The sequence below is a fragment of the Amphiprion ocellaris genome, chromosome 4 (genome assembly GCF_022539595.1).
Source record: "Amphiprion ocellaris isolate individual 3 ecotype Okinawa chromosome 4, ASM2253959v1, whole genome shotgun sequence".
Classification (NCBI taxonomy): domain Eukaryota; kingdom Metazoa; phylum Chordata; class Actinopteri; family Pomacentridae; genus Amphiprion; species Amphiprion ocellaris.
Window position 1 is genome coordinate 23,517,533 of NC_072769.1, and position 26,740 is coordinate 23,544,272.

At 39.6% G+C, this 26,740-nt stretch overlaps 2 protein-coding genes across 2 annotated transcripts; both read right to left on the bottom strand.

Moving 5' to 3' along the window:
* Positions 1-44: 44 nt before the first annotated feature.
* b3gnt2a (UDP-GlcNAc:betaGal beta-1,3-N-acetylglucosaminyltransferase 2a) lies at positions 45-5,499 on the bottom strand. Its single transcript, XM_035945119.2, has 3 exons — positions 5,119-5,499; positions 2,599-2,733; positions 45-1,631 (listed from the first exon to the last, which is right to left on the bottom strand). The coding sequence occupies exon 3, from the start codon at positions 1,629-1,631 to the stop codon at positions 408-410; it is 1,224 nt and encodes a 407-aa protein (XP_035801012.2). The 5' UTR covers positions 2,599-2,733; positions 5,119-5,499; the 3' UTR covers positions 45-407.
* A 4,844-nt stretch (positions 5,500-10,343) lies between these two features.
* Positions 10,344-21,731, bottom strand: commd1 (copper metabolism (Murr1) domain containing 1). Its single transcript, XM_023263557.3, has 3 exons — positions 21,549-21,731; positions 19,081-19,371; positions 10,344-12,162 (listed from the first exon to the last, which is right to left on the bottom strand). Exons 1-3 carry the CDS (start codon positions 21,720-21,722, stop codon positions 12,055-12,057), a joined length of 573 nt encoding a protein of 190 aa, XP_023119325.1. The 5' UTR covers positions 21,723-21,731; the 3' UTR covers positions 10,344-12,054.
* Positions 21,732-26,740: the final 5,009 nt, after the last annotated feature.

Below are 26,740 nucleotides of genomic sequence, written 5' to 3' on the forward strand. Positions count from 1 at the left end.
ACTTTCCAAACTATGCGGTGTTAACAAAGCAGCGCACACCAACGTTAACCAGCTAGCATGCCAAAACCTGGGAGGTTAGCATGTAAATGTTTATGTTTGCATGTGTCCAGTTAGCAGACATTCAGGGAGTTTGTACTTTTTGCTGATACTTGAGGCACATCCAGTTTTTCCATCAGCCTCACTGAGGGTAATGCCCTTTATACTGAAGATTTGATTAAATTCAGGTTCTGGAGTAGTGACTCTCCAAATACATTTATATGATTACACTACAGTTTGAGCAATAGAATAAAATATCAAATTAAACGGACAAATAAAGTCAACCTGAAAACACTGTTTTAAAGAGAATAAAGTTTGTAAAAAATGACAAAAGATCAACAGTATAAACAAATGATGGAAAACTCCAGCACTCATTGACAGTCCAGCTCAGGGTTGACAATCCACGGCCAGATTTCAATAATCTCCTGGGGCGTCCGGCTATGAACCAGCACCAGGCTCCTGTAGATGCAGGGGGCGGACCTGTACTTTTTCTCAATGTCAAAAGTCTTAAAGCCGGTGTGTTTCGTAGGAGCCAGACCCAGCTTCCTCAGACACATCCCTGTGTAGACATCATCAATGGGAAACAAGACTACCTGCTGAGATATATTGTAAAGGCGTATTGCTAACTCTCCAGACAACAGATATCCTCCACCACCGGCATAAGGCGGGTACTGGCCCACAAACACACTCTCTGGGATAAAGTACTTAAGCTTCTGGTTTCTGTGTGGACCTGCGTTACTGATAACATCGCCTATGAACAAATCCTTAGCCTTGTTGTCTGGCAAGCCTTCCAGAAGGTCAATAACTCGCAAGGTGTTGACGAACACGTCATCGTCGCCCTTGAGAACGTACTGAGCTTGAGGGCAGTGTTTACTGAACCATTCCAGAAAGAGGACCTCCTTCAGGGTGAGGTTGAAGAAAGAATCCCTGTAGTCCCACTGGAGTAAGTCATTGTGAAGCTTCGCCTCATGTCCCAGCATGATCCGCAGGTCTGGAAAGTTGTCTAACGGCAAAGTGCTGCCCAGCAGGAACACCGTCACCACAGTCCGATTGGCTAAGACGCCGGCTCTTCCCCATGTTTCACGAATGGCCTGCCGCCGGTCAAAATGTGGGATCAGTGACTTGACTACCAGTAGCAAGAACGGCGGTTCATCACAAACATGGGGTTGATTTATTAGCATGGAGTAAGTTCTGCAGCGCATGTGCAAAAGAAAGTCCTGGAAGCGCTGCGGCAAGGAGTTGTAGTCCGAGATTTGCGTGAGGACTCTGTAGTCGGGATCACAGGGGTTGAGTGGTCCGGTGTCATTCAACCAATCTGGAAGCACAACGAGGGAGTCGTCAGATAGTGCAGAGTTGATGATGGGATTGTAAAGGAAGTCCAGGCGCTGCTGCTCCTTGTTCCAGAACGATTCACTCAGTATCTGTGTGCGCCAAAACCTCTTGGATGGAATTCGCACCTTCTGGTGGCTCCTATTGCCACGTCTCAGATTCCATGTCACACCCATCAGGACACAAATGCAGATGTTGAGCATTATCATCATACAGAACAGCCTTGTTTTCCTGCGGGCCACGGGCATATTGCTTCCCCTCTGCATCTAGACACAGGACAAGAGACTTCTTTTTAAAAATACATAAAATCAGTTGGAAATATCTGCAGTATCCAGGCCACAGTGGGCAAACTTACGACAAAGCCAGGATATAAAGGAACATTCAGAAACATAGAGTTTAGTAGGTTGATCCTTGAACCTTAAACGAGAGAAAGACTGGAAGAATCTGCTACAGCGCGACAATGGCAAGCTTGATTTCTCCCTGTTTGGTTTCAGAGCTCACATACAGCATACAAGGCCACATTTTCATCCCTAATCCTCCAGGAATGGACCCAGGAACATTTTTTCCTCATCTCATCCATTCCCTCCTCCACTTCATTCAACAGTGACAGACAGGAATCACACGTTTCCAATTCAGCCGTGCACATGACACCAGTATACTGGCAGCAGGCTGTGGCATTGTGTACCGATTGCACATACAAAAGAGCCCATTAATATTAATAACCTTCTGGTTCATGAAACAGGAAACAGGACACAGTCTAATTGTTCAGTTAGCAATACATATATTTGTCCTGTTAAAATGACTGTGTTTATCTCCTGTCACAAAGGTTAGACTTCTCTTTGCTGGAGCAAAAAAAACACGAGTTAGAAGCAATTAAATTCAAAACATTCTAATCATGCAGTAAAATGTTTACCCCCCCCTAATGCCATGAGTCTTTCTGTAGCTACTTTCCTATTGGGCACACAGCACACAGTAAGAGATTTTAGAACACCTATTAATGCTATAACAATCAATGTATTATTTAAACAGATAAATTTAAGGTAAGGATTGCCATGAACAGGTAATCTAATTTAATAGCTGCGTAATAAACCCTGCCTTCATTGATACTATTTTAAAAAAGTGTTCATTCACTTTTTTGTTCATTTGTTGTAATTATATTATTTCAAGTATTTTTTGTGAACAGGACAGTTCAGGACAGCTCATCATGCACAGTATCACTAATATATTACTGACCTGTGGTGAGGCAGAGATGATGTGTCAGTTGAGTGTAATGGACACCCACACCTCTACTGGTCTCATATGGATGAGCTCCAGGATGGAGGAGGTTTTTGAAGTTTCTGGATCCATTAGGAATTTAACACGATGGCACTGAAACAGAAAGGAAGTGAATTACATGAATTGAAGAAGCATGATTGTTTTGGGCTAAATGCTACAAATATGTGTTCAAAGAGGCAGTAGTACAGTAAGCTAAAATGTGATACACTGATGTTTTTACAGTACTATCATCATCAGTCCACAACAGATGAGATCTGACTAATAATCCTTCATCTCTCCAAGCCTTTGGTCTACCAGTAGATCAATAATGTGAACTCATCACACAGAGGTAAAGCAACCCCGATGAACCTCCACATGGAAAAGAATTTCCACAGAAATTGAAAGATCAGATAGCGAGCCTTCACAATAATCCACCAGGAAGATTGGTGAGCAACTAAAAATCACTCAGTTGCAGCATTAATCGGGGGGCATAAAACAAGCTATAGTAGAACTACTCAGAGCTACAGTGAGTCGTCCTTCTAAGATGTTACCACAGACTGTGTGCTACTTGCACAGTCTAGCTCTGAAAAATATTTGACGAGTAGTTCAGATATGGCACACGAGTTATTAGTGGAAATCAGAGTTTCCTTACAACTCAGACAGTGTGAAGGACAGCGCATAATGACCTAAAATATATTGTTCTTGGGCAGAAAATGCAAGACGAAACTACAGCAACGAACACTGAATATTAAGAGCACATTCTTTAATCAGGTGCAACTGTGATGAATTTGTTGGGCTTAGACAGGGTCCAGTATGTTTTGTGTTCCTGTCCAGGACAGGAGTGAATGCACAGTCCCAGCAATGAAGCTCCGTGGGGGGAGCGTGATGATATGGGGCTACATGAGTGCAAAAGTTGTTGGGAGATGACATTCATAGATGGCGCCATGAATGCCTAGATTATCAAAATACTGGCTGACAAGATGACTCCCACTCTGTAGAGGAATATTACAGCCTGACAATGATCCACAGCACACTGCAAAGATTACGCAAGAGTTTCTGAAGAAGAATAAAATGCAAAATCTCACCAAGTATGTCTGCCAACTTAAATACAATAGAACAACTGAGGAATATTTGGAACAGAAAGGGCGATCAAAACACAACCCCTCCAGCTAGGAGCAGCTGACAAACAGTGTGATAAATGGCAAAACATCTCTGTAGAAGTTTTATGTCCTCCATGCTGATGACTGAGTCTGTCTAAGAAGCCATGTGTCAAGCAATAGCACTGAAACATTCAAACAACTATACATGCTTTCTTAAAAGTCCTTCAGTAACATTCCTGTGTGTTTTTTGTAGCCAATTGTCAAATTTTTAGGAACCAAAACACGTGAAACTAGGACAGAAAATCAGTAAGTGATGTATTACGACATGCGGTATTTAGTTTGTAAAATGTTACGTTGTGCAATGTTGACGCAGTTGCAACAGCAGTACAGTCAGTGTATTTTTTTCCTATATTAGTTTATTCAGGAGCATTTTAACTTGATCAGAGGGAGAAACCAATGGTGGCAACACTGTGAAGTCCAGTGAACTGTCTGTTGAATGCTGCTATATCAGTCTGAAAGCAGTGAACTGCTTCCATCAGGTGCTCAGACAGGAAAACAGGTTTGAGGCAGAAAACTTTTGTAACTTTCTGAAAGCCACACTAAACATGCTCCATGCAGAAATTGCTCTGATCTACACAGGTGAGAGTATGGATGAATTCTTTCCTGCTCAATCCTGCTCACTGATCCCTTTTTAATTGCTTTTGCGTTGGCTGCAAGGTCCCCATTAAACTCCCACTCCCATTGTGCAACGCTGTCATGCTGCCTGGCTCCAGCTCTGCTGAGGGATAATTATATTCAACATGAGCTATTGAAGAACATGCTTAAAGTAATAAAGAACTAAAAAAAAATAATAAAATAAAAAAAACAACCTGAATTTGCATTTGCTACAATAAAAGGCTGGAAATTTATTAGGCTGCAAAAATATTTTCCTGTGAAGGGTGTTTTCCTGGTTCTGAGCAGGTGGTGTTGTGGTTTGGAGGAATTTATTCACAAACAACTTTCACAGTGACTAGTATGAGTTTCTGGAGACTTGTGGGGTGAATTCTCCCATTTTCACCTTCAGCTCAGACTTTATTGCAAACATTAATGTGATAATGTGTAATGTGTGTGTCTAAGTAGGTCATTTGGCTGGGGGAGCTGGTTGACACCTTGCTGATTGTTATTCTAGCCAGTATCTAATGAATGGAGCTGAGAGACTCGTCCTGTTGTTCTAGAGACATGTCTCTGAGGTCTGATCTCTAATGATTTTTCGGATAATTATGATTAAACACGACGTCTCGAAGCAGGAAAAATCAGCCCTTTTATTTTTATTTCTTTACTATTTGTTTAATATTTTTAGCATCCCCCATTCAAACGTGCCATATAAAGTTTACAAAGCTATTCCCGTGGTAGTACCAACCTTCCTCCGGGTTCCTGTTCCTCGGGCTCCAGCGCTGATCAACAGGCTGCACCTGCATTAAAGCTTCCTCAACCTTCAGGGTGGTGCTGATCTGAACGGGCGATAGTCCTCGTGTAAACAATAACTGTGTGGAGTCGGACTCACTAAATGTGGCCAAACTCCCGTCAGTGTTTCCCTGAGTGGTGAAGGTGCAGTAGAGGTGTGCGTCCTTCCAGTGCGCAGCGCCGCGGCTCCTCCCAGCCTGCTGCCGCTTCAGGGCGACCAGAGACGGACTTTTCATTTAGCACATTAACAATGTCTAGACTGCATTTATCATTCATTTAATGTTATCTTCATTGAAAAAAAAAGATTTTCTTTAAAAAAATGAGGACATTCCTAAGTAACCCCAAACTTTTGAACGGTAATGTACACTCACTGGCCACTTTATTAGGAACACCTGTTCAATTGCTTGTTAACACAAATAGCGAATCAGCCAATCACATGGCTGCAACTCAATGCATTTAAGCATGTAGAGAACTTGCTGAAGTTCAAACCGAACTTCAGAATGGGAAAGAAAGGGGATTGGTCTGAGTATTTCAGGAACTGCTGATCTACTGGGATTTTCGCACAAAACCATCTCTAGGGTTTGCAGAGAATGGTCCAAAAAGAGAAAATGTCTAGCCAGCAGCAGTTGTGTAGTTGACTTGTTGATGTGAGAGGTCAGAGGAGAATGGACAGACTGGTTGGAGATGATAGAAAGGCAACGGTAACGCAAATAACCACTTGTTACAACCAAAGAATACAGAATACTATCTCTGAACAAACATCACATCCAACCTTGAAGAAGATGGACTGCAGCAGCAGAAAACCACACCGGGTACCACTTCTGTCAGCTAAGAACAGGAACCTGGGGCTACAATTTGCACAGGCTCACCAAAACTGGTGAAAACACACTGGTCTAAAGAGTCTCCATTTCAGCTGCAACATTCAGATGGTCAGAATTTAGCATAAACACCATGAAAGCATGGATCCATCCTGCCATGTATCAACAGTTCAGACTGCTGCTGGTGGTGGAATGGTGTGGAGGATATTTTCTTGGCACACTTTTGGCCCTTTAGTACCAACTGAGCATGGTTTAAACTCCACAGCCTACCTGAGTACTGTTGCTGACCATGTCCATCCCTTTACGATCACAGTGGACCATCTTCTGAAGCTACTTCCAGCAGGATAATGCACCATGTCACAAAGCTCAGATCATCTCAAACTGGTTTCTTGAACATGACAATGAGTTCACTGCACTCCAACAGCCTCAACAGTCACCAGACCTCAATCCAACAGAACCTTTGGGATTTGGTGGAATGGGAGACTGGCATCATGGATGTGCAGCCAACAAATCTGCAGGTTCAAAGGTTCTTTATTGTCACTGTTGTAAAAACAACAAGAAGCACAGCATGTCCAGCACCGCCATAAATAGGCTTTCATAAATAAAATGAATAAAATTAGTCTGGAGAGCTGAAAGCCGCTGCGTACGTGCATGCCGTTTGGTCCACTGTCATAGAAACCTATATGTAACAACAACTGTGTGATGCTATCATGTCAATATGGACCAAAATCTCTGAGGAATGTTTCCAACACCTTGTTGAAAGAAGGCCACAGAGAATTAAAGCAGTTCTGAAGGCAAAAGAGGGTCCAGCCTCTTACTATCAAAGTGTACCTAATAAAGTGGCCAATGAGTGAATAATGGTTATTATTCCAATATTTTTAGAATGTCTTTAGAGAACACGATTCAGCCTTTAAGGAAAACAACATTGGAACTAAAAGAAAATAACCTTTTCACTGAAAATATTACTAGAAGTCTGCAGAACTTTGTAACATTTTCATGACAAAATTTTTAAAAAATCAAATAAAACAGAGCTAGGAAGTCAATGAGAGACAAATTTCATGTCACCATGGCAGATGGTGCTGATCTGGACCAAGACTTTAGATATAGAATTTGACTGATTATAAGGAACTTAAAGACTCCAGCCAAAACCTGGTTTTGTTGCGTACAGAATTGTAGTTTCAGTTTGTTGTTGATAGGAACAATTCTTCAGACTGGAGACAGTTCAAAAACATAAACAAACTGTAAAAATGTAAGTAAAGGCTTTTTGTTCCCACTGCTGTAGTGCAGTTAAAAGCCTCAAAAAAGACCAAAGCCCCATAATTACAGTTATAGAGTTCAGATTGACGCAACCTGGAGGTTGAACTTCTGACCTTTCAGGCGTCCCACTTATCCTCATCATCAAACTCCGATTCATCCTAAATCTAAAAATATCTCTGTGAAATCTGATTGCTGAGGGACAGCGATGACAGCATGACACCAGATTATTGCTGCTGTTTTTTTTGCTCTGCTGCTGAAGGCAAAATGAGAACAAACAAAATGTGATGTCAAACATTTTATTTATTGTTCTTGTTAGAGGTGCAACAGCAGCTCAAGAACACGGGTTATAAAGCTGAACTCTGTTTCTATACTGAAAATGAATGCGTAGAGAACTGCACTAATTTGGGGTCACTTAGAAATGTCCTTATTTTTGAAAGAAAAGCAGTTTTATTTCATGAAGACAACATTAAAAAGTTTGGAGTCACCTAGAAAGGTCCTTGTTTTGAAAGAAAATAAAAATTCAATGAAGATAACATGAAATGAACAATAAATCCAGTCTAGACATTGTTAATGTGGTAAATGACTATTCTAGCAGGAAAGGACTGATTTTTAATGGAATATCTACATAGAGGTACAGAGGAACATTTCCAGTAACCATCACTCCTGTGTTCTAATGCTACATTGTGTTAGCTAATGGTGTTGAAAGGCTAATTGATGATTAGAAAACCCTTGTGCAGTTATGTTAGCACATGAATGAAAGTGTGAGTTTTCATGGAAAACATGAAATTGTCTGGGTGACCCCAATCTTTTGAACGGTAGTGTATCTTTTTTCAGATATCTGAAAGTGATTAAAGATCTTTAAAACTACTTCATGATCATCATCATTCAGGATGTTCAGTGGAAACAAACTTACATTACAAACCTGTTATTTTTTAAAAAATACAACAAATAAAAATTACTGAGAAAAATATGTGGACCTTTAACCTCATATTTTGTAGCACTGTCGTCTGAGGAAATCCCTGTAAGCAAGTGGTTTTTTTTTTTTATTGCTAATGCCACATTTTCACTTTTCATGAGCCAGCTGTTCAAATTCTCTCAGGTTTTCTGTGTGTCTTCCCCCAGCTGACAGTTTCAGCTGATTCCAGACATGTCAGGTTGTGTCAAGATCAGGACTCATATTCGATCACCTCCAAATCCTCCAGTGTTTTCTCATCTGTTCCTTGGTGTTTTGATGTGCACAATGAAGAGCCACAACATTGAAACTACACCACAGAACTCCCCCAGATGTTATGCGTCCATTCTACAGAGGGCCAAAGCTTCTTTGGCGGCGCTGAGGGAACCTACACAACATTATACAGGGGGCTTTAATGTTGGGTTAGGTTTAATGAAGAGTAATTAAACTCAGTGATCCAAAAACTGGTCAGCAAGGACTTCACTTCATTGAACGTAAAGTTGAAGATACTTATGACACTAGTGAGATAATAGTTTGCTCGAAATATCACTACAGTCCACTGATTAACCACCATTTTCAAGAGATAGCAACAATTTATTCTTGGTCATTTTAGAAAAAGTGTTTTGAGTGCTGCCATGAAGGTACTCCACTCTTCTAAGAATGTGACGAAACAGCTGTTAATCTCAGCACATTTCAGGAAGAACAGATCATTGTTTCAGAGCCGTTTAAAGGTCTCTTTTATTGTGTTTTGTGGTTGTTATAAACTTGGAGTGAAGCAACGTTCAGATATGAGGACATTCCCGCCAACAACTAGTTAGCCTCCCAGCTTTACAAGGCAGGAAGAATTTGACTCAGCTGATTACTAAGCAGTACCCATACAGCTAAAAGTGACTGTCAGTCAAACATGTAGCCTATTTGTCCTTCCTGATGGGGGTTCTGGACAACACCAGCTGATTGCTTTTCAGAGCGAAACAGCCCATTTAGAACAGCCCTAAAACCAGGGCTGACACAGTAATGTAGAAATGAACCATCCTTGTAAGTGTTTTGAGTTAAAAAACTGAAAGAAACCAAGTGGAGACATGTATTATTAATTAGTTCAAAAAGCCAAAATTATGGGACCTTTAAGGGTACCAACAGTTTTGACCATGCCTGTACATACTGATGATTTGTGTTGCAATTAGGTTGGAATACTGAATAGTTTTCACAGTTAATTTCACGTTTTTTTCTGTTTAGCTCTCACATTCAAGAGCGTCCCTTCATGCTGAGCTAACAAACAGCTCCACTGAAAGTAAGAATGCAGCATTCGTTTATTAGTTACTGATGATCAGGAATCACAGCAACACAGAATGTGTCCGTTTAGATGTACCCACAAACAAAATGACCATGCCCTGAGCACAGGCGTGTATTATACATGTGTACGTTCTGTACGGATACCGAATCATGTGACCAAAGTATGTAGCGGGCGGCGGGAATCGATGGGACTCGGATACACCCCCACAATTTAATCAATTGTTCCTTGTATGATTTCTGATGGAGAAGTCCTGACAAGTCCACAGAGGTCAATTTGTAGCAGGACCACAATCATGTGATCATGAGCTGACGTAGTGTTCACTTGTTGTCATAGTTACAGTGACGCTGTGCTGCTATCTCACAATGATACAGAAATCTTTAATAAATCCTTGGATCCAGACTATAAGCTGCATCACTGCCAAAACCTAATCACTCACTCCTTCTGTAATTTCTGATTTTACCTGAAAATTTCATCCAAATCCAGTTGTTCGTTTTTAAGCAACACTGCACACAGACGGACACACAAACCAACACCAATCGCCACATAAATTTGCAGTGTTCCTTGGCGGAGTAACAGAGACATACTGACATTAAGCAGTTTTTCTACCACCTCTCTCTCTTAAACAACCAAATAAAACTTGTAAGGATACTTAATCCAGTTTACTGGTGTGTGGTTGTAAATGCAACATTAAAGCTGAAAGCAAAACTGTGATCTGCACCATGTTGATATGGTTCAACTTTAACTTACCTAAGGGTTTATTTATCAAGGCGATATCAGCCTTTTACTACATGTCAGATATGTAGCAGTAATCCAGCCTCCACCCTGATTACTACCTTAGAAAAACAAGTGAAAGAGTCATAAAATCTGGTGTTATTTTTACATTTAATGAATGTGCATAAGTATTCATTTAAATGAAGCAAATCTTTCCACTGGATTGCTGTGTACATTTTTATAGGCTACACAAGCAATTCTTAACCTCATCAGTTCCCTGAACACAGGTTTGGAGTTTGACACCATCTTACAGCAACAGGACAGCACACACACATACACACACACACACACACACACACACACACACACACACACACAAGCTTTTATGAGTGGAAGGTGAACTGCATTATTTCTAAGTTGATAAGTAGAGTATTTCCTCTTGTGAGCGATGATTTTATTGAAAATACAGGCCATGAAGTAGAAACAGAATGCAACAAACAAAGTGAATACACACGGGGAAAAAACAGTAACCAATGAAACAACATTGAGTAAAACTATTTCCAGTTAGCTTTACTGCATGACCATGGTTAGAAAATGAGCTGTGATCACCAGAACATTCTGTTTTATGTTGATCTGCATGTCTGCATCATGGTTCCATATAGAAAAGAACTGACAGAGGAACTGAACAACCTCCTTGAAAGAAAGATGAAAAAGGACACAGCAAGAGCGAGTTCAGACCCGTGGAAACACAGCTGAAGCAGTAATCAGGAGGTATGGAATGAGCCGCGCTGTTTGCACAAAGCTTTGATTTTCAGTGATAACGGGTGCAATGACTTCTGTTCCACTGAGTTCCTACTGTGGGGAACTTAATTCAAACATAGCAAATATCAACTGCCAGTTCAGTATTATGCTTTCAAATGTCATTTTTCTTACAGGGATGAATAGAGTTCTACAAAATTATTTTGACCTGGATATTTTAGTAATGTATCTGCTAGCATTAGTAATTAGATCTTAGCTAAATATTCCAAGTGTTTTAGTATTCAGAGAGGGTGATAGCACAAGACAGTTAATATTAGTCTATAGTGGAATAAACTCTGAGCAAAATGCTGATATTAAAGTTAAAATGTCCACATTCATGTTAAAAGCATGTCACTTATGCCGATGTTTGTCACACACTTGCACTGGACCACATGCTTGGTGTGATGTAAATATAAGGCATGAAGGTCATTCAGATCAAACAAACTCTTGGACCAGGTGAACCATTTTCAGGCTGATTATTTTTGTTACATTTAGCTGGTTGAAACTTAGTCATATGTTTTTACATGACACTTCAGCATTTATTTTAAATACTTTTGATTCGATTTTGCTTCATTCCATAACCACAAAAGTCTGGCATGAAGTCCGATAACTTCAGTCTCTTCACTGAGCACGTCTTCTCTTCGTTCAATGCTGCTATTCCATAATCAGAGAGGAGCGTTCCACCTGTCAGAGGACGGCTGCAAAAGTATGATCCAGATATAAAAACACTCTAGCACTTTTGATTACGGTATGTTAAGAAAGAAAACAAAACTTTTGTTCGACCAATAAGTCAGATTCGGCAGAATCACGTGTGAACATGTTTAAATGTAAGGTGCATGTGAATGGCAAATACATTTTGTGTACAATATGTCCTTTCAGAGTCTGAAAACAAGCGTAAAAGCCATTTTACATCCGTCTAAACACTCCCATTTCTGTGTGACGCTGTTGAAGGAGAAACAGAGCCAACAGAGCAGCAGTTTGCAGGAGGAGACGGCTGGAATCGTCGTCCAGTCAGAGGAACATATCACTGTCTCTCAGCTGTCCGAGATAAAGTTTCTCACAGTTTCAGGTACGGTGAACAATTCTGTCAATGCTCTCTTGGATCTCAGTCATCTTCTTCAGCACCTGGTTGATTTTGGCTTCATCAAATTCCAGGCACACAAACTCTGAGTCCTGAAAAAGAGAGAAAAAAAAACAAGAAAAGCAGTCAGAGAATCCAGTACTCCTCCAAGGCTGTTCATTCCCCCATATGGCATTGTCAGAAATGCAGCATTTTTTTTTCATTTTTTTTTTTATAAATGCAGCATTTGTTTATTAGTTATTGATGATCAGAAATCACAGCAGCATAGAATGTGGGCATTGAATATAGATGTACCCACAAACAAAATGACCTTGCACTGAGCACAGGCGTGTGTTATGCATGTGTACGTTATGTACAGATACTGAATCATGTGACCTAAATATGTAGCAGGCGGCGGGAATTGATGAAACACCCCCACAATTTAATCAACTGTTCCTTGTACTATTTCCGACAGATAAGTCCCGATAAGTCCTCAGCAGTGGATTTGTAGTAGTATTGCAATCATGTGATCGTCAGCAGGCAGCTGACGTAGTTTTCATTTGTTGTCATAGTTACAGTGTTGCCATGCCGCTATCTCGCAATGATGCAGAAATCTGTACTAAATCTGTGGATCAAGACTATAAGCCGCATCACTGCTAAAATTTAATCACTTGGTCCTTATGTCATTTCTGACCTTCCATGAAAATTTCATTTAGTCTGTTTTTGAGTAATGTTGCGAACAGACAAACATGCACTGATTGTCACATAACTCTGCTGTGTTCCTTGGCAGAGTAACAAAGAAGACATTTTATTCCAAGATGGTATTAAATTAGTCTGTTTACAGTGGAGGCTATAGGAGCTGAAATCTCAGCTCTGACAGTGAAGACCATCAAGAGATCTTAGCATCAGACAGATGATGGAATACTTTGGGTGGGGTTCCAGGGATTTTGTTGCAGTACTGTGGTTGGTTACAAGGACAACATACTTTTAATGCAATTCATATTTGAACATTTACATCAATTTTAATTTTGAACATTCACCCTCTGAAACCCTTTATCTTTAAAAAAAATTCCTAAAATTAGACAATTTTATCACTTTTCCCACCATTATCTTCTTAATAGCTGAGGGTGTCCCACAGGGTCAGATATTGCTCTACAGTCTGAAAGAGCAGCACAAGCTTCTGTTCACTGCATTCCACTTAAAAATGAATCAAGTCTGCTTCAGCTAGAAGTAGAACCTGACTGACTTTGTAAAGGTCAGACCTCTCCTGGTGTCCACAGATGCAGCTGCTTCCTTATTAGTTTGTATGCTGTTCAATAAATACGTCAGTTAAGATTGCTTATCACAGAAACAGATGGTGAGATGATGACTGAAATACAGTCAGAGCTTTTATGCCCCACCTGTGCAACATTTCAGTGACATTTCTGTCAATAAAAATTTGTAGTTTTGCATTCTAGACAGATTCAACATGTTAGGGCCGCAACTGATGATCATTTCCATTTCTAATAAATTTCCTATTTTCACAGGTAATCCTTCAATCTACAACTATCTGAAAACAAGGAAGTAAAAAAGACTGGAATAGTAACGTGGAAAAAATCAAAAGGGAGCACCTGTACCTTACTACACTTCAAACACATTGTGTTATTTTGGCCGGTAGGAGTCACTCAGTCGAAACGACAATAAAAGATGCGGTCTGATGTGGTTGTGAAGTAGTGTGGGATCACGGGAGTTGTTGTCTTCACCAATATTTTAAATTAAACTCTATCTGAACTGATTTAGGCAGAAATCATGGGTTAAAGTTTGATTCAAGTCATGTTTAGTCATGATTATTCAGATTCTTGTCATTTAACACTAATGAAATAACCATAATAAGTAATAAGTAATGTTGGGCAACGTAAACTCAACATGAGGTGTGTGAGGGACCCACTAGTGGTAGGCAATCTGGTCCAAAAAATCACATGAGAATCTTTCATGCTGTTGAGTTTTTTACCCTGTCAGACCAGTTTTATAATCAGTATCGACCACTACAGAGCTCCGAGGAGAGATCACAGACTCATGTTCAACAGCTTGTTTTTAACGTTTGGAGTTTGTTATTATATTATTTCTTGATCAACTGATTCTTGACTCATTAAACAATAACCCTCTACCTTGGAAGTCATTGAGAAAAATAGCAAATATTCACATTAAGAGAAATGGCAATCAAATGATGGTTACAGATGAAGTCATTCTGCATGGCACACTTTAAATGACTATCAGAACTGTTGATAATTATTTTTTGGCATTTGACTGGTTGATTAATCAAAAATAATAAAGTTAAAGCAGAAATAGAAACATTTCGGCCTAATTTCTAGTCTGAAGTTTAGAAAAGGGTTACTCCACAGTGATGACGGGCATCGTGTCATCCAGCTCCTCTGGGATTTAACGGTTTAAGGACACTTTGGTGGGTAAATGTTACACTTTACCCCCTGCTTCTGCAGCCTTCAGGCTTTGTGGCTATAATTAGGTTCAAAATGAATGGACTAATTATAGTATGTGTTTCCTACATTAGCTCGGTGCAATGCAGCAGAGTGAGTGCTGCTCTAGTCTGCTGACCTGCTTTCTCCGAGTCATGGATGTGTATTTGAGGGCAAACGTGTGTCCATAAAGTCCCATAAACAATTAACATTTGTCAGTTTAAATCTGCTGATTGCATAGCTGACATCATGTTTTTATTAACTCTGGTAACATAAAATGTGTTTTCATTGTTACTAGGCTGCCTGTTGCTATTTTAATAGTCACTTTTTGATCAGAAAAGTGATCTACGGTGATTGGTTGTTGGAAACATCCAAATGCACAATCTTCACTATTGCTAATAACCTGCTGGGACAGTGAAATGTGGACATGAATAATCTCTAAAAAATGTCTTTAAAAAACACTTAAAATGGCAGAAACATAGCTTTGACCTCTGTAAACAGATCAGGCTTTTATCAACAGTAAAATAAAAAATTTCCCAACAGCAGGAAACAACAAACTGAACTTTAGCTTGTATTAACATTTTGTCCAAAATTTGTTATCAACAACTCTCATAAATCTGACCTGTAACAGATTCTGTCAGCATGGCAGTAAATAACAGCAGAGTAAATGAGTGAAAACTCACAATGAATCAACTGAAGTCATGCAAACTGTGCCTTTTGAGCTCCCTGTGATGTTTATTAACCAGTGTTGGAACTGAATAGTGAAGAATGCCTGAAGTTCAGGCTTGTTTAACCTGTATTTATACAATATTACCATCTGATACACTATGAACTGCTGTTAGGATGAGGTACGTGTCTTTTTTGTTGTCTTTTTGTCTTTTTAGATCTTTGAGTTTCTGTTTTTATTGCTTGTCCACTCTGCATTTTGTTGTGTGCATTTACTGTATATAAAGAGCCCTCGGGTCAATATATAATTGTGAGACTTTTTGTATCATAGTTGACATTTTAGCTGTTTTCGGGCCTAAAATCAACATGGCTGCCTATAACCACACACCACATGGCGTTTTTACAGAAATATTCTTCCAAATATATATATATATATATATATATATATATATATATATATATATACACACACACACACACACAATTGAGTAAAACTGAAACGACAAGTTATTTCTCAATATATTGTAGCAAACCTGTTGACATGCCATAAATCCACATTTGACTCACACACTACTTTCTATTAAATAACTAAGAAAGCCTTGGAGTCTTGTCAGTCTTTTCTTCAGGAGGAAATGACATCATGTGGAGCAGGTCATGTGATCTGGAATTAACACACTTCCTTGAGAGGTGTTTTTGTAATGGGAAACTTAGTTGAAAGTGATTTCTGGGACACAGATACAATTTGTTATTTTCCATATAAAATTTAATATATTGCCAAAAAGAAATATCTGTCATGATTATCTCAACTTAATAAAAACACAATCAAAACTATTTTTGAATCAGCTCATTTTATTATTGTTTAGCTAATTAGAAGGTGGTTGTTATTAAACTCAAACGGTTATTTAGTTGACATTTTAGTGATATCCAGTCATTTTTTATTAATAAGTGATTATTTCCATAATAAATAATTATGGAATTTGTAAAGACATGATGATAGAGAACATAAAAAGCCTTAGATTTTTTATTTTTAATTAAAATGTATGCAAGATATATCCCATGGACTTCAAAAGTCCCTCAATTGTATATTTACCCTCTCATGGAACAAAACAGGATAAGCTATAAATCCCATGACTGAACTCTTTCTTACTCTTATTCATAAACTTGCTTTGCATATTTGGTAATATCAAATAACTGTAAATATATTTATTTACAAATATATTATTACATCTCGATGGAGCTCAGAGTAGAGTCCACAGGTGGGGTGGTTCTGGCATCTGACAATGATGCCTCCTGGGTGACTTCCTTTGGTGAAACTGTGAGGAGACCACAAGGTAGACCCACAACTCACTCGAGGGATTATATATCTCATCTGGCCTGAGAACGCTTCAGGATCCCCCAGGAAGAACTGGAAATGGATGGATGGATGGATGGATGGATGGATGGATGGATGGATGGATGGATGGATGGATGGATGGATGGATGGATGGATGGATGGATATATTTGTTTTAACGTAGCGTTTTATTGTGACTGACATTTTCTATCTTGAAGTTCACCCCAGTATTAGTTTTCTGCTGACCTCATCATCAGAAACGTGAATGCAGCAGGTTGAAGTATTACAGCAGCAGCTAAAGCTCTAATGCTGCAGGTAGAAGCATCGTTGCTTCTGGTTAAAAATGCAGTATATGATGCAAACTCTAAGGCAAAGTGGAAGCAGTAGAAATGAGCTGTGCATATAGGAAAGTCTGGTAGCTTAAGCATGTCTGATTAAGGCCAGAGCAGGAACGAGGAAAGCTGACCCCTGACTTGTACTGGCTTGAGCTTCATGGTGGAGGTTTGCTGAGAGTCACTACGCTCAAAATATCGATGCAACAGACACATACTCGCTCTCTCAGACGACAACACAAGATAATCTGCTTGGAACATCTGGGGCCTATAGCGTCCATAGCATTTCACAAACCAGACAATAAAAATGTAATTTTCAATGGTTTTCCCAAACAAACGGATTTCCAACATTTGGCTTTGACATAAACATGAAAATAACTTCTTAGACCAATCAGTCATACACAGCATAGTCAAAAAACTAAATCCATCAACATACTCCAGTCTCTCATTGTAGAAGCAGGATTACTTACAAAGTATGGATTTAGGTATTTATCTGGTACTACAGAATTAGTGCAACAACAAATCATCAACAGTAATCCAAAAAAAAAATGTGGCTTGTAGGTTGGAAAAAAATAATAGATGATAAACTTGTATAAGATATGAACATTTTCACAGAGGAGGTCTCTCCTGAATCTCAACACACACATGATCATACATGTCTGCAGAAAAAGGTCAGAAAATCTCAATTTAAATAGGTGAAATCTTTTCTTTTCTGCATCAAAGATAAATAATGTTTTCAAACAAGAACTGCATAATAAACACCTGCCATTTTCAACTGATTATCTTTACAGGCCAAAATAATCCACAGTCATTTTTTCCGTTTCTCTCTATAAGTTTTATAAGGTATTAACCTCACTATAAGAAGTGCCTTTAATAACATATGTTGTGAACTTACACTATATAAACTAGAAAAGCACTCAGAGAACGTAGTACTCCTCCAAGGCTGTTCATTCCCCCGTATGGCATTGTCAGAAATGCAGTACTTCTTTTTTTCTTAGTAACTGATGATCAGAAATCACAGCAGCATAGAATGTGTCCATTTAATATAGATGTACCCACAAACAAAATGACCTTGTGCTGAGCACAGGCGTGTGTTATGCATGTGTACGTTATGTACAGATACCGAATAGTGTGACCTAAATATGTAGCAGGCAGCAGGAATTGATGGGACTCAGAAACACCCCCACAATTTAATCAGTTGTTCCTTGTATCGTTTCCAACGAATAAGTCCCGATAAGTCCACAGCTGTGGATTTGTAGTAGGATCTCAATCATGTTATCGTCAGCAGGCAGCTGATGTAGCGTTCATTTGTTGTCATGGTTACAGTGACGCCATGCCGCCATCTCACAATGATACACAAATGTGTAACAAATCTGTGGATCCATAGTATAAGCCGCATCACTGCCAAAATCAAATGAGGTGGTCCTTATGTCATCTCACTTTTGTCATTTTATCTCATTTTTGTAATATTTTGTCTTGTTTTTGTCTTTTTTTTGTCTAACTTTTGTCACTTTGATCATGAAGTAAAATACTAAATCGTTCAGTTCCAGATATCTGTGACTAAATGTTGTGTTCCTTTGCAGACACTCTGTGATCTGTAGGTTGTAATGTGGAAATAATAAACTGAGGCTGAATGTTGTTGAAATTGAATTTATATTTCTTCAGAAATTTCAGGTTGTTCATAATGTTTGTACAAACATAATTCCTTAAATGTGAACATTTTTGCACTAAAACAAAGGAAAAATTAGTAGTTGTGATTATTTATAGGTTATTATGTTGTGATTTTACCTGTCTGACCCACTTGAGATCAAATTGGGCGGAATGTGGCCCCTGAACTAAAATGAGTCTGACACCCCTGGTCTACATGTTGGTATAACAGAATTTTTTGGTGTAAACTTTGTCATTTTTCTAATGTGAATACACCACCTACAGAAATCACAGTTTGAAGTGTCTTAAGTAGGTTCATCTTTTAACCAGTGACCAACTCAGACATTGTGCCCCAACTGGAGTTATTTGTCAGTTTTAAATTTCTGACTTTTAGTTGACTATGTGCTTAATGTATGTTTAAATGTCACTACTAGAAACTATTTCTGAGGAGAATAAAAACAGCCAAACATAAATCAGCAGCTCACTCTGTTTCTCTAGCTGCTACTGTCAGTGTTCTCTCTCTGAGGTCACACCGGCCCGTTCACATTATCAAAGAGTAAAACTTACTGAGTTTCAAAGGACAAACCGGATGTCAGCCTCACCTGTCCCACTCTGCCGAGCTCCAGCTCCATCAGGGCGACCGGGCCACTGTGGGCTGCATCCCCACGGCTGGTGGCGGTTTGGAGGTCTACCCTCCAGGAGAGGCCTCTGAGGCTGGGCTCCCAGCGGCTCTGAGCCAGCAAGCTCTCCCTCACCCGAATGTGCTGACTCTTCCAGAAGCGGGAAAGGGCAGCGGCCTGTTCTGCGCTCACACCACCACCACCCTGCTTCTTGGTCTGTGCTGTGAGGAAGGCCTCCAGCTGGGCGTGGTCCATGTCTGCTGTGGCAATGGACTGAGAGATGGAGGAAGAGAGTGGGAGGAGGATCAGGTAAGGTGTGACTCAAAGTCAGAGTTCTACAGTTCTGCACACCAAACCACAATGGCTGACCACTGTCTGTCAGGATCTTAAAGATACAAAAATTCAAGCATTAGATATTCCACCAACTGTATGTTTAATCTACCTATTGAAAAGTGATAAATGTTCATATACAAAAGCCTTTAATATGATAAGGGTTGACCAATTATTGGCATGGCTAATAATAAGATCAGATATTTAGCATTTTGCTAATTAAGATTCTGGATGAAGTTAACTTAAAGAAGCGCTACCCAAGCTCTGATGCAGCTGCCTCTCTCCATCTGTGGTCACAAGCTGTGCTCCCCTAGCACTGTCTGATTGGTTGTGAATCATGAGTAATAGTCCATCATCACTAAGGCTTTTGTTTTGGGGTTAATTGTACATTTTGATACATTTTTTTTTTATTTACAATTTCTACTTGGTTCCATATAGTGTTGTTGATTCACTAGTAAGTGGTACTATATCAATCCTGACAAAAACAAAAAACATATTTTTTGTCACCTAATCTGCACCACACATCCATCCATTCATGATTTATACACTGTCTAATCCTATGTAGGGTCATGGGGGGCTGGAGTCTATTCCAGCAGGGACACCAGTCTATCACAGGACTACACACAGACAGACATCCAAACACACTCACAGACAATTCAGAATCATCAATTAACCTCAGCATGTTTTTAGACTGTGGGAGGAAGTCGGAGAACTCGGTGAAAACCTACACTGAGCACGGAGAACATGCACACTCCATGCAGAAAGATCCCATGCCCAGGCCGGGAAGCGAACCGGGGATCTTATGTGAGGCAATAATGCTAACAACCAGGCCACCTGATACCAAACAATTCTGACCAAATTCCACAAAAATATTTGCAAAAAAAACTACCATGAGTTTCAGCACAGAGTAGCAGCATCTCCACTAAACAAAATCAAACACTGTCATTCTTATACAACCAATCTTCACTGCTATCACCAGTGTTGGTCCGCTGTGTTTTATCAAGTCCAAAGTCAACACAGCGTCTAGCAGCAGATTTTAGAGCACTTCATGCTTCCATCTGCTGACAAGCTTTGTGGAGCTGCAGATTTCCCTTTCCAGCAGGACTTACACCTGCACACACAGTGAAAATTACAACTAAATGGTAATGCCCTAACCATGGTATTACTGTGCTTGATTGGTTAGAGAACTCACCTGACCTGAACCACAGAAGAGAAGGATGAGGAACACCCAATCCAAAAAATTACAGATGAGCTGAAGGCTGCTATCAAAGCAACCTGAGCTTCAGGAACACAGCTGTACCACAGGTTGATCACCTCCATGGCCCGTTGCACTCATGCAATTCTTGGTGAAGGAGCCCCAACCCAAGAAAGTGTAGCATGCACAAATGAACTACTACTACTACTATTCAAAAGTTTAATCATTTTTCATTTTCCCTTTTTTTTATTGATCTTAAACAATATTCCAATAATTTGAAATAGTGACTTTCTAAATTTCACGAGCTGTAAGCCACAACCATCAAAATCTTAAAAACTTTAGATGTAATTAAGGTAGAATAAATGAAAACTACTTTGAATTAAATTACTAAAAAAAAAATTTTTCTCTATATTCAAATTTTTGAGCTGCACCAGTTATGAAGGCATTATATCTGAATATTGTGTAGTTTTTGGACAAGTCAAAACCCGTAAATCAATGCTTGTGTAGCAGAGATCACTGAGCTCCTAAACTTGAACCCAGAGGTGATCTTTATGTTCGTGCTGCCCCCTGCTGACAGCAGCAGAGACATGCAGGAAGAGACAGTGGGAACAGATGCCACACATTTAAACCAGTCAAGATTTGTATTTCCTTATCTGAAAACCTTTTAATCTACTTCTACATTTTTTTCAAAATCTCGTTTTCCTTCTTCTTTTAATTTTTAGTTAATCTTTGTTGCAACAGCACAACAGCTTCTGCTAAAAGTCCAAACTATACATAATGGAAGATTAAAAAACAAACATAAATACATAATCACAAAAAGCGGCCATTTGCGTTTTAAGGAGTTAAAATTCTGCTGCTGTTCAACATGCAGATAAAAGGCTGCAGCGTAGCTAACATTTCTGTGTGAGCTGAAGACTTTTATTACCTTTAGGAGGCCTTTCATTTTTTCGTGCAAAGCCTTGAACTCCTCCTGCGGCAGCTCGGGGTAAAGCTCCGTTTTCAGCAGCTCCTCTGTGATGTCGCTGTTGTTATAATACACTTTTTGAGCTATTCCATTCAGAAGACCGCTCAAAGACTTCACTGCGTCTACATCCGCCATGTTTGCGGGTCACTGTGGTCACATGAGGCGGATGAATCCTATCACGTGAATTCCGCCACATGGTGGCATTGTGGGAATTGTAGTTTTATGAGAGTTTTCCTTTTCCACTCAATGTGTTCTTGTAGAGGAGCTCAAAAGCTGGGTTAAAAACTGTAAAGCTGCATTCTGTCTAAACTATTACATGGTATCAAAACACGGGGTTTTAGTTTATTTATTGTTGACTTGTAAGTGTGCTCATAATGTAATTAGCTTTTTTATGGTGAAAATTAACATACATATATATATATATATATATATATATATATATATATATATATATATATATATATATATATATATATATATATATATATATATATATATATATATATATATATATATATATGAAGAAATTCTTAATGCAATAATTCACAAATGCATGGGGTGTCCGAAAATTTTTTCCACCACTGTAGGGTCTTAACCTTAATATGTAAACCTGTCCTCTGATTTGACCATACTCAGGTAACTAACGCAGTACACTTCTGTTTCTCCCAGCAGATGCGGCTGAACAAGGTCTTTCCTTTTGTCTGCAAATTTCATAAAGGTCATCCATGCCTTTATGTCTTGAAACTCTTTGTATTGTTTTACACATTACTGTGGTACTAGGAGGCAAACACATGAAAATTAAATTTATCATTAGAGACCTTAAAACACTTTTTTTTTAAATCACCCACACCTTTAACAAAAGAGGCAAACATGTTATTTTTACGATGTGTTGTCAACTATTTGGCAAGTCATGCTGCATAACATAACTTGGACTCTCTGGTCTTAGAGATAAGCATGTAGAAGGGGAACTGTTAGAATGACTCATCTGGTTTCCTAAAGATTCATGTCATTCTCAGATGTGGGACACAAACTATACTGACTTATACCAGACGAAAACTCCTGTTTTAATTTGCAGCTTGTACAAGGTGGAGGCCATTCACACTAGAGTGTTCTGTCCAAAGCATCAAGGAGTAGTCAGATTTTCATTTATATTCATGTGATGCATATTGTTCTCCAAAGATCCATAAAAGGATTCTACTGCCACAAGGAAATGACTTCCTCACTCAGTACTTGAGGCTATAGGCAGTCAGTTGTTGTTACATACCTATCTATACCTGTGTATAGGGTTTTATAATGTAACTGTCTTGGAAACTATAGTGAACATAAAAATATCTTAACAACAATGATAAACTGATGGGTAATTGCTGTTAAATGTGTTCTATTTGGGCCAGCCTCCATCTGTAAAATCCCCCTATAGACTGCAGCAACATGGTAACATAGCTGATATGCATAAGGGAGGAAACGCACCCACCTTTGGAAAACTAAAAATGAGCTATGACCATGAAGAATCCCAACAAGATGAGGAAACTGTGAGAAAGAGTGGTGACACAACATCAGCAAATTACAAATAGGTCAGATTTCTCATCGGCAGGATGATATCATTTACAAGACATGCAGGTGGACTGGGCCCACAAAGACAGGAAATTTACAAACCATTTGGAAATGTAGTGTTACCATCACAGCAATTATACAGCACAGAACCCAGAATTGCAGCAACTGGGACACAAGCAAGCCTGCTGTGTTTGATCTGTACATGCTTTCCATCAATGGAGCCCAAACATGGTGGGAAGTTCTAATTTCTCCAGAAATCCGGTGCTATTTCTAACCACTCTGCTCGACACCCCTCAAGAGCAGTCATGGGGCTACAGCCCAAACTGTAAGTGGCTACTGTATCCTGGAAAAATTAATCTGTGTGAGAAAATTGTTTTGGGAAGATGTGTCCAACATGGACTGATTCATTCCTCAGCAAACACTGGAGGTGAGATATTCAGTTTCTAATATTACAATAGCATGGTCGTGTAGTAAGAGCCTGGCTGCTATATTTGAGTGCCAGTGGTCCAGACCTGTCACCCACTCAAAACATTTCATGCATCACAAACAAAAAATCCAAGAGAAGGAAGCTTTTAACTGTTGATGAGCTGAAATCGTGTATCAAGCAAACAAACTCCATACAGTTTGAATGAAGTTTCCTTCATTCATTAGAAAGATACTTGTTGGTTCATCATGACATTTTGTGAAAACATTCATGTTGGCAGTAGACCTCTTAACATGGCAAACCCCTGGACCGTCCATGTAGCATACTAACAGGCATCTGCTCTACTTTTCTTTAAAAGCCAGAAATGTATTTGCTACACAGCAATGAGAAACTGTATTTTAAATGTGGATTCACATGTAAGACAACAACAGATAAAATACCCAGAGTTTCTGATATTGCACATCTAAAAGTAATCAGCCAATCATTCTGAATGTTATTGTCAAATACGAAGGATACAGACCCAAATGCAGACAGACAGGACACAGCACACAGAGTAAAAATGTAACAATTTATTCAATAAATTAACAACAAGAAATCAAACACAGGAATACTAGGGAGTGGGACTGTAGTGAAGACTACAGGAATGGCAGGGACTGCACAATCAGAACTACTCCTACACTGAGGAACTACAGAAGCCCAGAAGGGACACAAAGCTAGATGTGTGAACTACTTAACACAGTACAGACCTCATCATAGGTGTCTAAATGTTTAACAAGGCAGGAAAGTAACCAGATCCAAGCAACACAGGGCGAGGAAAGTCTTTGGGAACTGCACACACAGTGCGATACACAGAAACCGAATCACAAGGCTGAACACGCACTAGGGGTGCAGATAACAATGGCATACAAGGCAGTCTATGCAGAGATACAATGTCAAGAGACAACAACGAGAGCTACCAACGACTCTGAGGCAGGTATTGAAACTAACTACTCAGCTAGCAGTGAGGCATAGGAGAGTGGTCAGGGGAATGAGGACAGAGGAGGTGACTGGAGGAATCAGGGAATGTGTGTCTTCAGGTTGTGGTGTGAACAGAGAGTGAGGGACAATGAACCAGGATCCAGGTGGGTGAGGAATGCTGTCAGTTTGAGGCAGGAATCTAACGGGAAGCATCACAGAGAACTAGGCAAGAGAGTGACGGTTAAAAAGAGCAGAGCAACTGAGCTGAAGCTGGTCTGAGTTGACTAACAGTGAATAGTGTAACGGTTCAGAATCAAATGATGAACCAAGCCCTTCTTTTATGACACACAGAGCAACAAACAGATGAGCCCACTCTGCCCTCCAGCTGATTATCCAATGGCATCTTCTCACCTACATGCACCCACACATCTCAATCATGAAGGGGAAAAGGAGCGAGGACTGACAGCTAAGCAGTGGTGGAGGGCATGACGGTCATCTCAAGAGCTGATTATTTCAGACAAGATCAGTGATCAGTGCAATGAGAGAGAAAAAAAACCTTTTAACATAAACTCTTTTTAATTTTCTTATTGTAGAATGTAAATAGTTTGTTTGTGTCTCATTCTTGAGCTGAAAGAAGTTTTAACGCTTCGTCCTGAGTTGCAGTATGACCACAAAGATGTCATCACAGTGGCAGCAGAAGCAGCAGTCATCTTCACAGCAGAAGTTTGTAAGTGTATAAACTGGCTCTATCTTTAAAAGCTTAGAAAAACACAGGAAACACTTGCAGGTCTTTGATGAAACACATTGGTTGCACAATATGGAGAGACTTGGCAAGTATTTATTCTAGATGCTGCACAGAATAAACACAAGAACATAGGACAATGGAGAAAACATTTTCTACTGGTCAGTGTTATGTTGTTCCATAAGTTTAAACCTACAAAAATTTTTCAAAGCATCTAAGATATATTTCAGACAACACCCTGTTGATCTGGGTGGTACGATGATACAGTGGTTGGCACCGTCGCCTCACAGCTAGAAGGTCCTGGGAGTTTTCTGTGTGGAGTTTGTATGTTCTCCCTGTGCCTGTGTGGGTTCTCACCAGGTACCCACACACTTTGGCTTCCTCCCACAGTCCAAAAACACCATTTAACCATTCATTATCTAGACACCGTTTAATCCTTATTAGGATCATGGGAGGCTGGAGTCTATCCCAGCTGACTGACAGTCTATCACAGGGCTACATGTAGAGACAATCACACTCACATTCACACCTACAGACGATTTAGAATCACCAGTTAACCTCAGCATGTTTTTGGACTGTGGGAGGAAGCTGGAGAAGCTAGAGAAAACCAACGCATACACATGGAGCAAACTCCATATGGAGAGATCCCAGGCCGTTACGTGAACCAGAGATCTACTAGCTGTTAGGCCACAGTGCTAACCACTCAGCTACTGTGCAGCCCAGTCCATGCTGAGGTTAACTGGTGATTCTAAAGTGCCCGTAGGTGTGAATGTGAGTGTGATTGTTTGTCTCTATGTGCAGCCCTGTGATAGACTGGTGACCTGTCCAGGTGTCCTCTGCCTTAATTACTTTTTTCCACTCCAAGAGCTTGCAGACCATTTTAGGGCACCTGTTATCATTGTCTGTGTTCCAACTGCAAGATCTGCTGCCACAGAAGCTCTTCATAGAACATTTTTGCATTAAAGAGGTACCTATTTCAGAATAGTCCTGAATAACTGTTGTGCCGGTCTCAGCACTGATTGTATAAATTCAAATAAGACAAGTGCCAGCTGGTTAAATTTGGAGAACGGACATTTTTTCTGCCCTGTCTATGTCTTGTTGGGACAGCAGTCTTCTCCTGTCTGCTGCAACTTGACTAATTTTGAAGTTCAAATTTCTATTCACAAGATCTGGATTAGCTTGCTAGTGGTAGGCTAATTGAGAATAGTCATTGTGGCACTACTGAGGTAATTATCTCTTAATTACATTGGTCTTCTCAATTCATGCCCTGTTCACTCCCCAACCTGGAGTTAAGTTTCCAATGCACGACCAGTCAAAAGTTGGGACACACCTTCTCATTCAATGCTTTTTATTCATTTGTATTATTTTCTACATTGTAGATTAATACTGAAGATCAACACTTTTTTGTTTACAGCATAATTTCATATGTATTCTTTTACAGTTTTGATGTCTTCAGTATTAATCTACAATGCTTAAAAC